The 13,428-nt window shown below is 43.7% G+C and overlaps 1 protein-coding gene across 1 annotated transcript in view; it reads right to left on the bottom strand.

Annotated features, from left to right (window-relative positions):
- Positions 1–462: 462 nt before the first annotated feature.
- The window catches only part of RNF41 (ring finger protein 41), a 293,863-nt gene continuing 280,897 nt past the window's right edge, over positions 463–13,428 (bottom strand). The window contains exon 5 of the mRNA XM_044082191.1: positions 463–616. Within this exon, the coding sequence (XP_043938126.1) occupies positions 463–616 (154 nt within the window). The remainder of the gene's footprint in view (positions 617–13,428) is intronic.

Below are 13,428 nucleotides of genomic sequence, written 5' to 3'. Positions count from 1 at the left end.
CTTTATATACTAGAAAAAAGGCAGATTAGGAACCTGCTGGATAGGACTGGTAATCAAGGTCCTTGGGGTGTCTTCTTAAGCTTTTCCAGAGCCTTGATATCATGTAACCTTATACTGTGAGGGATGCATGCATGTTATGTGCACACACTGTTGCAGCACTACAGCAAATGCTACAGGATCATAAAGGAGAGGGATACATAAATACAAAGTACTGTCAACCACCATCCTGAGGATTATTTCAGCAAGATCAACCATCACAACGAAGACATGGATGAAAAAGTTATACACCCAAGGGGGAAATGACACAGACTTCTGAGTTACAACAATGACAGTAAACAGGGAAAAAAAAAGGCTGCCAATCAACAGGTTTACGCCAATTCCCAAGCATGAGACTTCTCCAAACTGACTGGCAACCAGATAAAAACAGCATTTCTAAAATATGTCATACTCTTAACTAGGCACCTAAACAGCTTCAGTTACCTGCTCTGCAAGTTGATGTTTCTGCTCTGCAGATGCCTTCTCTAACTCTGCAATCTTTGCCTGCTGCTGTTTCACCACTGTTCGAAGGTGTTTGACACAGTTATGGTTTGGTAATTCATCTTTTGGCATTTCCAAGCTGTTAATAAACATTTGATGTGTCATTTGTTTTCTAAAGGTAAAACTAAAATCACTCCAGCAGTAATAAGAGATTACCTGTTTGGACCACTAAACCAGCCAACATGAAAATTGTGACAGGCACCATAGTGATCACCAATACTAAAACATTTCACATTAAGCAGCCTCCCCCTTCAATTACTTTCAATTACACATTCACTGCACTTGTCATCCACCACCTCATGCCATCAGAGGTAAGTAAGCTTGCCATCAGCCACGAATGGACACAATTCAATTAAATGGAGGGCCACCCAAAAACAAGAAGTCACAAAGGCCATTATAACCAGTGTCAACCCCAGTACTTATAGGTATGGATGGGCAATGCCCTTTTTGGTAAATTACTACATTTCTAATCAAGCATTAATTAGATTTTAAACTACATGTTACAAGTAATAAAGGTCTACCAAGACTACAGCACTCTTCACATTCTCCTGTTAAGGATCCACAGCATCTGTCTGGTAGAAGGCAAATCTCAATTCTCAAAATTCTTCCATTCCTATGAGCATAACCACCAAGGGGGTTTACTTGTACATTTGCATATAATAACTGGGGAAGTCCAAAATGGTAGAACCATTTTCAGCAAAGGCCTGGGATGAAAACCTCTGTTAAATGAATCAACTTCCAGTGTACAGTGGAAGTCACAATTAAAATTACATACATTTAAGGAAACTCATCAATGGAACTTACTAGAAAGAGGTAAAAGAAAACATTAAAAGCTTGCAATAGGATTCATAAAGACAAGTACAAACTGCATGAATGCAGGAGGAAGAAACAGAAAAATAAAACAGCGCAACAGATGCCAACACTTATAGAAGCATTTAGCAATACAGAGCAGCGCTAGAGCACTAACCTATTACAGATGTGCAATATATACAACACAACCTTTAGCGGGATATCATTCTGAACAAAGTCAGTTTCCAGAGGTGAGAAAATTCAGATGGGATCAGACTTATAGGGCATTAGTGAAGACCTAGATCTAGACAGGAGCAAACTAATGATGACAAATGATCAGCAGCAGGACATTCAAATACAAGTAATTCTGCTGAATGCACTATAGCAACAGTAGTTAATGCTGGGTGTAAGAAATGAAGCTGCTCCAATATGGATGGATGGATGGCAGTCGAGCTTTTGCACTAAACTCTGTTAAAAGGGAGATTTCAAGCAACTACTGCCTCCTTCACTTAAGAGGGTCTTCCCTATTGTATACCCCTCCACCAAAGACTGTGGGCCTCTAAACATTCCCATGCTTCTGCTCCTCTGCATTTTGGCCAGACTGTTCAGCTGTGGACTATTTACTCACCATCCTCTATACCTGCTTTATCCACTAACTTTCCATACCTCCACCTCTTCTGTACACATACATTTTCTTAGTGTTCCAACAACAGTACTGCTTAACTTGTTATCTGTCCCCATACACATCAGTTTACTAAATGAAGTTTAAACCTGCCTTTGACAGTACATTATTGCGAATCTACTATAGCCAATGGGTCCAGTTCTGAGAAGTAAGCTTATTTTATTATACACTACTATACCTATACCACTAGGTGGGTTGCAAACTGGCTCACAGGTAGAACCCACAGTGTGAATGTAGCTGACTCCAAGTCAGACTGCCGACCTGTCACGAGTGGAGTCCCACCACAGGGTTCAGTCCTGGGTCCACTCCTGTTTGGTATTTACTTCTCTGAAGTCCAGGCCAACACGGAGGGACTCTGGCTGATAAAGTTTGCAGATGATTGCAAGTTGGGAGCTATTATTAACTCCCCAAGTGATGCTTGACATCCTACAGAAAGGCCTCACTGAGACCAATGACTGGTGTCAGAACCATATCAAAAAAATGTGTCATCATCCCCTTTGGGAAAAACCTAGTTCCCATGAATTACCACACTGATGATAGTCCTAAACACAGGAGTCATAAGAGATCTGGGAACACAGGTTGACAGCAACCTCTCTCGACCACCACATTGCCACTGTGGTCAGAAAGTCCTATGTGGCACATCATTACTAAGGGTTCTGCATCCAGGAAGAAAGAGGCCATTGTCTCCCTCTACTACTCCCTCATTAGGGCAATAGAGTACAATTCCCCATTTGGCATATACCATTACAAGACACCTGCAACAACTGGAGAGGCCGCAAAAGTACCTCACAAAGAGGATCCTAGACCATATACACTTGGCCTATATGGACAGACTCAAAAAACTCCAACTATTCTGTGTCTCATATCGCCTACTTAGAGGCGATCTCTGCTTGACTTGCAAATCCATGTATGACCCAGCTCTGTTAGAAATGCTGCATCTAAGGAAATCCCAATCCCTCCGCACCACATGCTCCAGACACCTCAACCTCATTACCACAAACAGAACGTGCTGGAGGGACAAGTTCATAATCCGGAGACTGCCCATGCTATGTAACAGACTTCCCATACATGTCAAACAGAGCACCTCACTGGCCCTCTTCAAGAGAAATCTTGAGTGGATGGGAAATAGAAAATTCACACTGGGGATCACTCCACTGCTCTATTCGACAGAGGCACTGGGAACTACGGTCAGGTGGCACGATGCCAGGGTAATCCTATGTGCTAGGCTTGTAAAGGCTCCAGGGCCATTAGCTTACTACACACCTATGAACAAACTTGCTTATTTATTAACTGATCAAGTTACTATACAATACTGTACAGTCTTCCATGTCTTCTTTATATACACTAGGATTTTGTTCTAGGACCAGCACTGGACTATAAAATGCATTCCATCTAAGCTTCTACCTTTTAAACTCTGCAGAAAATCTATTATGGATAAGGCCTAATTACAGTGCTTCTCTTCTATGCAGACTAAATAGATTTAATCTTTCACCGGAAAGTATGCAGAACCCGAAGAGGCAGTGGTAAAATCATAATTGATGGCAATACCACTGCTGCAGTCTGCCACAGAAGTAACATGCTATGAAGATATGCTACCATTAAGAGTAAACTACCACCACTGTGAAAAATAATTAACTAAAACTATTTTTCTGAAAAAAATGACAGCTAAATGAAGCTGTACAGAATTAAAAGAATATAAGCACTTCTGAAGGTAAATGTGATAGTTTTGTACAAAATATATAACTGTCTTCGCAGCAGAAAAAAAAAATAGTCCAGTACTCCCAGGAATGTCAAATCTGTATTCAATGCAGTTTTGTTTATAAGATAGAAAATGGTGCTTGGACTCAAAATTTATTCTCCAGGAAATGATAACCAGGTCAGCTGTACCAAAGTACCTTGAACATTGTGAAGGGGAGGAAGTGGGGTAGAATAGGTCTAATGGACTTTGCCAACTAAAGTTTTTTCAGTACTTTTGGACACCCTCCTCCCCCTGAAATACAACAATTTAAGTAATCTTGATATCCCTGACTGGTGGCAGCATACTACCATGAAGGCAGGGGATGCCAATACTGAAAAGATATCATAACCCCCCCTCCTGGAAAAGTGTATGGATGTGTCTGTGTGCTGGAGGCACTAAATCGCAAGACAAGTTTCAGTTACTGTTGCATGATAGCACTGAAAGACATAGGGCTGACAGCAAGGTAGGGACATATCTTGGTGAGCTATTGATAACCTAACCTTTACACTGACCAGTGCAGGTGCTGGTTGCTAAGGCATCTGCATGAATGTACTGTATACACTTAAGGCCACTCATCCTTTGCACACTAACTGGTGGTCAGAGGTGCAGAATGGGAGACCGTAGCAACAGCATTCACATATTAACAGGTGGCAAGGTGTTGGCCTATGGCACCTACTTTCTGCACTCATACTAGATAAGCCAAGCAAGAAAATATTAGAGCATTACTGTTTACAATGCTGTAGATAACTATCTTTATAAAAATTGCTTAATCAGACGTGCAATTCTGAAGCAAACTAACTAAATGAAATGAGTGTGTGTGTGTGTGGGCAAAGATGTAGAAAAGGGAGGTCCCATACTCAGTCAACTAATACTTTAGTACACACACTTGGAAAACACTTTCTATTAAAAGTGCAATATCTACCTATTACAGCAGTAGCAATCAGCAACCGTCTGATGAAGACCACCATCGTTCTGGCTGACCACACTGGAAATGACAATGCCTTAGAACAGTCTACTCAAGCAGTAGACCCCTAACAAGTGGCGTACACCAGGGATCGGTCTTGGAGCCTCTGTTATTCAGGATATACTTCTCTGAGGTGCAGGCCAAAATCAGTGGGCTACAACTGACCAAGTTTGCAGGTGACTGCAACCTGGGTGTGGTCATCAATTCCCCAAGTGATGTGGACGTCCTCCAAGAGGGTCTCACCCAAACAAATGACTGGTGCCAGAAACATGGCCTCAAGATGAATGCCAAAAAATGAATCATCCCCTTTGGGGAGAGTGACGTCCCCACACATCACATTAATAACGTCCTAAGCACGCAATCAGTCGTGAGGGATTTGGGCACCCAGGTTGATAGCAACCTGACTTTTGACCACCATGTTGCTTCCATCGTACAGAAAGCTTTCCACATGGCCCACCTCATAAGTAAGAGTATCTCATCCAGGGAAAAAGAGGTCATTACATCCCTGTATTATCCCTTATAAGACCAATTATTGAGTACAATGTCCCTTTCGGCATGTACCTCGCAAAGCACATGCAGCAACTGGAGAGACCACAGAGGTTCCTCACCAGAAGAATCCAGGGCTCAAACATCTACCCTACACAGATGGGCTAAAAGACCTGTCCCTGCCCCTCTACTCAATTTCATACAGCCTCCTCAGAGGTGACCTCTGTCTGGCATACAAAGCAATCTCAGAACCCACCTTGATAGGACTCCTGCGTATCTGCAAGTCAAGCTTCACTCAAGTAACCTGCACGCGTGACCTCAACCTGGTCTGTGAAATCAACAGGACTTGCTAGCAGGACAGATTTGTGTTCCAGAGACTCCCCCATCTATGGAATATACTCCCTTTCCACGTTATTATCCCTTTTCAAGCCCAACCTGGATAACTGGATGGTAAACAGAAAATACATCCCTGGGATTCCAGCAGTGCCCCTGCTGGACAGGGTCTTTGAGTGCTGACTTGTCTAAAACATGGGCTAAACTCTTGGCTAGGTTTGTAAGGGCCTCAGGGCCAATAGCCTAACTTCCTATGATCCTATTCTCACATTTAAGGACTTGAGAAACCAAGTCCTCAAGTGTTTAGTAGCACTTTTAATCACAGGGCTTTGTTCAGGCCACATAAGAGCCTCCCCAACCTTTTTGTAAACGGCTACCAACTCATCAGTTTTGTCTTGTAAACTATTTAGCGAGATGATAGCTTGTCTGACCATCTGCCATATCCTGTTGCTTATAATTGATCTTCCATACAACCCTACACATCTACTTATCCAGTTTACCCTTTTGGATTGCCGCCCCCCCCCCCAATCCACGAACAAGACCGTGTTTCATGTTTGACATTTCTTATTAAAATTACTGATACTGATGGTTATACAAACAAATGGGTAAAGCACTATACTTAAAATCAATTAGAGTCATGCTGTACAGTAGGGCTTTTTGTATGGAGCATTATTTATAAAGTTATATTAAAACTACAACAAATAAAAAAAATGAAATTTTAAGAAGCCCCTTCAAACGGTGAGGCCCTAAGTTGCAGCTTAGCTTAAATATAGCCAGCAAGCTAATGCTTTGTCTACAACCTTCAAAAACATCTGAGAAGAAAGGGCAGTTCTGGGTTAATAGTAAAAACGCCACCAGTTGAATGGTCCAATCCTCTGCTAGCAGCAGCTTACTGGTACTGGTTAGTAAGGCTCCAAAGATCTTTATTCACACTGGAGTTAAGACTTCACTTGCCAAAATGCAAGAATTTCAAGTTGACCAGGCAGTGAACTGAACACCCTGGAACCCCTCCACACAGAGAGAATTAAAACAAAACACTGAAGGAGTACAAGTCTAACCAAATGCTGAAAATATGCAACAGTGAAACACGAAGAACATCCTGTTGCACTTGAGGAAAGATGCAAAGTCATCATAACAAGGTTGGCCCTACTGGCGGCATATTTTTTCTGCATCTTTCATGTTGACAGACCACTTGTGAAGCAATAAAATGGACTCGCTCAACCTGTCTGCTATTACAATGGATCTCCCCAGAATGCGGGTTGCCATTAGAAATCAACAGGATGAGACCGCCTACTGCCACACATAGCTTCTTGACACAACAGGTAAGATCGGATTCCTCCTTGCTTGTTGATGCAGCATATCACTGACACCGTCCATCTGAATCACAATAGTCACAGGAGGGAGAGTGTCTTGAAAGGCCAACAACACTAAGAGTACTGCTCTCATTTCCAGGACATTGATATGCATATGTTGGCCTCATCAGGGGACCAAGTGTCTTGGACCTTCTTTACCAAGAAATGCCCTCCCTCACCCAATATGGAAAGCATCCGTGGTCACTACGGCCTTGGGCAGACGAAGAATGAAGGGACGGCCTTCTAATAACTGATCTGAGCGAATCCACCATCAGAGGTACTTTCTGCATGCCCGAGTTATTCTGCATGCCAGAGTTATTCTGACCCGGGTGGACACAGGTTGGTGTAGAATGGACCACTGAGTTACTAAGGTCCATTGAAGAATTCTCACATGGTATCTTGCTAGAAGAACAAGAACTATCGCAGCACACATTGACCCCAAGGCTTGTAGAATCAATCGTACTGCTAGAGAAGAATTCTGAATTATCTTTCTGACTTGAAATTGGATAGTCTACATCCTTGGTAAAGGAAGGGAGGCTGTTACTGATGCTGTATTGTACAAGGTCCTTATGAACTCTAATGTCTGAGATGGTTCTTGCTGAGAAGTGTTGTGACTGATGGTAATTCCTAGATGAGAACAAATCTGGAGTATGTAGTCATGCTTTTATCAGATGATGCCTGGACAGAGTAGTTATGAGCCAGTCGTTCAAGTACAGAAATGCCTGGAAAAACTGCTGTCTCAAGTGAGCTGCTATTACTGCCATGCACTTGATGGACACCCCAGGGGCTGTAATGAATCCAAAGTGCAGTGCTCTGAATTGGTAATGACTGGCTCCCAACCAGCCGGAAGCATAAGCATCTCCTGGACCAAGTCTACCTGAAAACGCAACGGAGAAGGCCGACAACGGAGAAGGCCGACAGTTGAATATCCAGATGCTGAGAACACAGACATGTTAAGGTAAGTATGCGATAGGGACAGACGTTAGGGTCAGGGTGTGGGTAAGGTAAGTGTGCGATAGTGACGGAGTCTAGGGACGGATTAAGTGAGTTAGGGTTAGGGTGCGGGTAAGGTAAGTGTGTGATAGTGACGGACCTTAGGGTTAGGGTTTGGGTTAAGGTTAGTGCATAGATAGTTGTGTTTGTAAGGTTTAGTGTAGATTTGTAAGGTTTTCGGTGCGCTTGTGTTGTGTGTGTGTTTTTTGGGAAAGGTATTTGTTTTGTTGTTTGTCAGGATTTTGGTTTGCCGGGCATGTGAAGTTTCGTGTTTTTGAACTTTTTTTTTCTGTGTTTTCATGTCGGTTATCTCGTTGTCGGTGTTTTCAGGTAGACCCCATGGACCACCTGTTCATTTTTATGTGACAGTACACATCCTGGAGCTCTATTGGGAACATCCAATCATCTTTGTGCAGGAAAGGCAAATTGGACTGAACAGTGACCATCTGGAACTTTGTACACTGAACCGATTTGTTGAAATTGCTGAGATCCAAAATTGATCTCCAGTCCCCTGTCTTCTATGGCACTAAAGAACCTGCAGTAAAGTTCTGCATTCTTTCTGGTCTGGGCAGACCTCTTGGATGACTTTCTTCTACCATCTTTTTTATTCCTAGACCTGCTGCTTTCCTCTGACTGGATGGAATATCTGGTATTTTGTTTATTGTTAAAGGAGGGGCTAGGGAAAAGGGAATTATATAACCTCTGGAAATAATCCTCTGCACCCATATATCTTTTGTAATATGTAGCCAGGTTCTCTGGTGCAGGGGTAGTCAATCCCCCCAACTCTCTCCAGAGGTGGGCAATCGGGCCTCCTTTCAGGAGCACTGGAAAAGTCTCGTCAGAGAAAGAATCTCTGCAACCCTGGTTCTGTGGACCTCCTCTGCTGAGTGGGTGGCATCTTCCTTTAGTTCCCCCAGGGGCAGAAGGGTGAACATGATCTCCATGTGGGTCATGGATAGGACCCTGAGACTTTCTGAACCACATTTTTCTATCACCTCATTCATTACTAGAGAAGATCCTTACAGGAGTTGAAAAACGTATGCCCACTGCAGACAAGGCCTTACCATCTTGCTCACACACCTGGAGTGCTTGTCTAACTATGTTTGGCCCTAAAGAACTTCTGTTCAAGGGTGCATTGACGAAACAGGACATGAAGGGCTCCGCAAAAATCACACAGGCACATCCAGGCAAGTCTCCTAATGGAAATGCCTAAACCTGCTGCCAAGTTACTTTCAACTGCATGTGAAATTAGCCTCATGGATGAATTCATGTTATACTCTAGGGTAGCCAGATATGAAGCAATAGAGCTCTGTACCTCAGAAGTACTGGTCCCAGACAGGGATTTGGAAATTTCTTTAATCAAGTCCCTCTGAAATCTGGTGAAGTGTGCCAAATAATTCAGTGACTTAAGTGCAAAGGTTGCTGAAGCTTATACACCCTTACTAAATCTGTCCAATGCCCTGGACTCTCTGTTAGGAGGATGGACAGACTAACTCTGTTCTGCAAGTTCTTTCTTTGGGGCTGCTGCTAAAACCATGGCATCTACTGGTATTCCTCTACTCCAAAGCCATCTTCTTTTTGGTGGTGCCAGGACCTTGCCTGGTCTCTTAGGGATTGGCTCAACAGCATCAACTTTCCTTCCATGCCTGCCTAGAGACGGAATCAATGAGCTCATTGGCGGGTGGGCAGTCACCCAACAGGTAGATGGGTCAGACCCAAAGGTTTCCAGGACTATAAATTCCTCTTGGGAATGGTTATTGGTAGACCAAACACCACTTTGCTTGAGAATCTCCAGTTTGTCTCCAAAAAAGTCATCTGGGCTCCCCCTCATCAAAATGGATATCTTCTGTGTCTGATTCTTGAGGAGAGTCAAGTGCCTCCTCTTGCGACTTCTCATCCTAGGGACTTCTTTGGTGGGATGTTCCAGAGAAGTATCAGAATATACAAGTATACCCTGCAAGGTAGCCTGGAGACTTTCGGCTGGCTGTCCCTGTGGAGTACAGCGTTGAGGCTCAAGGCACACAGACATACGGGATCCAGAAAGAAGATCCAAGGGGGGGTGGAAATGTCCATCCTCCAGAAGCAGAGAACACTTCACTACCACCTCAAATGCACAGCACTCCTGGGAGAAGGATGCTGATGGAGGCGAGAAGGATGCTGATGGAGGCGAGAAGGATGCTGATGGAGGCGAGAAGGATGCTGATGGGCAGAAGGATGCTGATGGAGAGAAGGATGCTGATGGAGGCGAGAAGGATGCTGATGGAGGCGAGAAGGATGCTGATGGAGGCGAGAAGGATGCTGATGGAGGCGAGAAGGATGCTGATGGAGGCGAGAAGTCATACTTTCAGACTACCGGCTTCCTCTGACATAAAGGCAGCCCATCCAAAGCAGAGGTCAGAGCAGTGCTGCCCAGTGCTGAGGCTCTGATAGGCACAGATAGCTCCAATTACGGAGTCAACTAACACCTCATACCCAGCAACTACACTATAGCTCCAAGAGTCATCTGGCTCAGACAGACTCTGAGCCAGTGCACTCAGAAAATGTTATCAGAGCCAAAGATAAAAAAAATCACTGGATCTTGTACAGACGGTTCCTGAAGACTTGGATTCAACGGCTCTACAGCAGAGGGTCGGGTCAGAGGAGGAGCCAAGATGTGTGCAGCAGCACTGGTAAAATTTTCCACACTCGAAGGGGTAGGAGACAGGAGAACTCTCCTCAGAATCTGTGCAGAGACAAAACTTCCTCATCGTTCTGTTCACATCTGCTTCTGTCAGATTCCTAGAAGAGAAGAACAGGCTGCTGCTGAAGTGTACATAGAATGGTGGCACCTTTCTTAAAAAAAAAAAAAAAAAAGTGATGGCAATCTGGAAGGGACAGGATCCAGAGAAGATGCATACCAAGTCTGAGGGAGTGGTTTCAGATCTGAAGGTATTGGATCCAATGAAACAGATCAGGCATCTGATACAGACTATCTGAAGTTCTGGTCTTCTGATCAGACTGTTTTTCATAATTTATGGGTTGGCTCCGTGATAGGATCAGAAGACAGAGTGGAGGATCCAGAAGGGTCTGTCGTCCCCTTTCTGGACTCCTTTTTGTCAGATTTGGAGGTTTGAGCTCCAGATAAAGATTCCAAGGTCACAGGCAAAAGACTTTTCAAAATAAGTGGCCTTTTCCTATCCACTAAGGCCCTCAGATTGAAAGCTTTGCAAATACCTTTAAGTGTGCCGGGCCCAAGCAATGGGATCTTATGTCCACACTCCTTACATTTTTTGAAGCTGGAAAGTTTTGCAGTACCTTAAAAAAAGGCAGAATAACCTTAAAATTTTTATACATATACAGAATGAAAGAAAGAAAATTACCAACAATGGTAAAGAATGAAACTACCACACAGGTAAATGTAAAGTTAAGAGAAAAATACCAACAATGGTAATCAAATTGAATTCATGAACATCTACATCAAGTGTACACAATCTGTATTCAAGAACATCCCTACCACATTTTGTTTTTTGTCTATTCACTCAGATTATATATGCCGAGTGTAAGTGTAGGCTTACGCGACACTTTGTGGTAAACTTTATGAATCCCCCTAAATATTTAAGGCTGCAAGAAAATCAGTAGAAAACTACAATTAGGAGGAAGAAGGTGGGAGGTATGCCTGTGCTGACTACTCACTCACAACGGTGTGCACTTAGTGTAGGCATTCATGAATCCAGCCCAAAATCTAAAACTATGATGGAAGTTTTAACTGTTGTAAAGATGAAAACTGGAGGTGGGCTCTTAAAGGGGAGGTGCACATTTCAGAAATAAAGAATCTGCAGGAATAACACATGCAGAATATAGAAAAAGAAGTTATGTACTCACCATAACGTTCCATGTGAGTTGTTCCATCTCGCCTTCATTCATCACGGATGTGTTCGGAACCGATCATCGGCTCCAACACGGCCGTTTAGCAAAGCTCAAAGATTACCAGTAGCTCGAGACCAAGCCCCTTATCGCACGATGCACTGCTGGAATTACCTCAGATCTTGTTTGCTGAGAGTACCATACCCTAGAAAGAGGACTAATCTCCCCAGACAGGAAGAACATTAAAAAACCAGGATGAAGTCAGCCTCCAGGTCAACTATCAGCCAGGTGGGGGAAGGAGGGAGGGAAGTGAGAATGAAGGCAAGATGGAACAACTCACATGGAACGTTATGGTGAGTACATAACTTCTTTATGTGAAGTTGTTCAATCTTGCCATTCATTCATCACGGATGGGTAGTGTCCATAGCACCCTAAATTCCTGGGTGGCTCACGGGAGTACATTTCTCGGGACTGTAGAACTACAGGAAGCTCTGTCCCTGGAGGCCTTATCCACTTTATAATGAGTGGTAAAAGTGTGAGGCTTAGACCAAGTGGCTGCAGCACAAATATTATCACGGGGTAACTTGGCTTGAAAGGCTGAAGTAGAGACTGCTCTGAGTGCGCCTTCACTTTATGCAACAAAGACCTATTAGCAGATGAGTAAGTGAAGGTGATGCAATCCGAAAGCCACTTAGAAACGGTTGTTTTAGCCACTGGTCTGCCTTTTCCTGGCTTCAGAAAATGAAACAAAAAGCTGGTCTGACGTTCTGAAGTATTTTGTTCTGTCCAGATAATATCTAAACTGTGAACATCAAGTTTGTGCAGCATGTATTCTAATTTTTTGGCATGGCTGGGGAAAAAAGTATAGTTTTGTACCTACCATAAATGTAGATGTCCGATAGATATGCAACTGCAGTCATAACATATGGGTTGTCCTGCCTCAGGCAGCCCTCGGTCGGCCGGATTCCAAAGTCTGGGTCCGGCGTCAGCTGGTGTCGCCTCCTCTCCGACGTCACAACGGCTGGAGTATAAAGGCATCGGCCGACGCCATCTTCTTCAGTGTTTCTTGCCCCAGATGCCAGGTGCCCTCCTAGGAAGGCTAAATTTGGGAAATGGATAAAAATAATCCCAAACATGCACAACAGTAATAAACAGATACACCATAGGAAATACCCCCAGCTAATGGGAAAAAGGGGTAGGGACCCAAAAAGAAGGATACAGAGGGGTAGGAGGGTGGGAAAATCAGACTGCAGTTGCATATCTATCAGACATCTACATTTATGGTAGGTACAAAACTGTACTATGTCCTTCAAGAATGCAACTGCAGTCATAACATATGGGTTGAATACCACAGCCAAGCTGGGGGTGGATGGAACTATAAGGATGGTGTAGCTAAAATCCCCTGCAGGACTGCCGAAGCAAAGCCTACTCAGGATCTGGAGTATAAGGGCAGGTTGTAGTGCTTGGTAAATGTATGCACGGAGCTCCATGTAGCAGCCTCTAAAATGTCCTTTGTTGCCACTCCTCTTAGGAAGGCTGTGGAAGTGGCTATAGCTCTGGTGGAATGTGGCCTAATATTGGCTGGCATGCCCTTTCCATGGAAAGAATAGCAGAATCTGATGCAATGTCCAATCCATTTTGAAATTGTTTGTTTGGAGATTGCTTTTCCTTGCACTCCAGCAGCATAGGCTATAAACAGTTGGTCAGACTT

Source organism: Protopterus annectens, chromosome 9.part0 (assembly GCF_019279795.1).
Source record: "Protopterus annectens isolate FY-2018-M chromosome 9.part0, PAN1.0, whole genome shotgun sequence".
Taxonomy (NCBI): domain Eukaryota; kingdom Metazoa; phylum Chordata; order Ceratodontiformes; family Protopteridae; genus Protopterus; species Protopterus annectens.
This window is presented reverse-complemented; position numbering and strand designations above follow the sequence as displayed.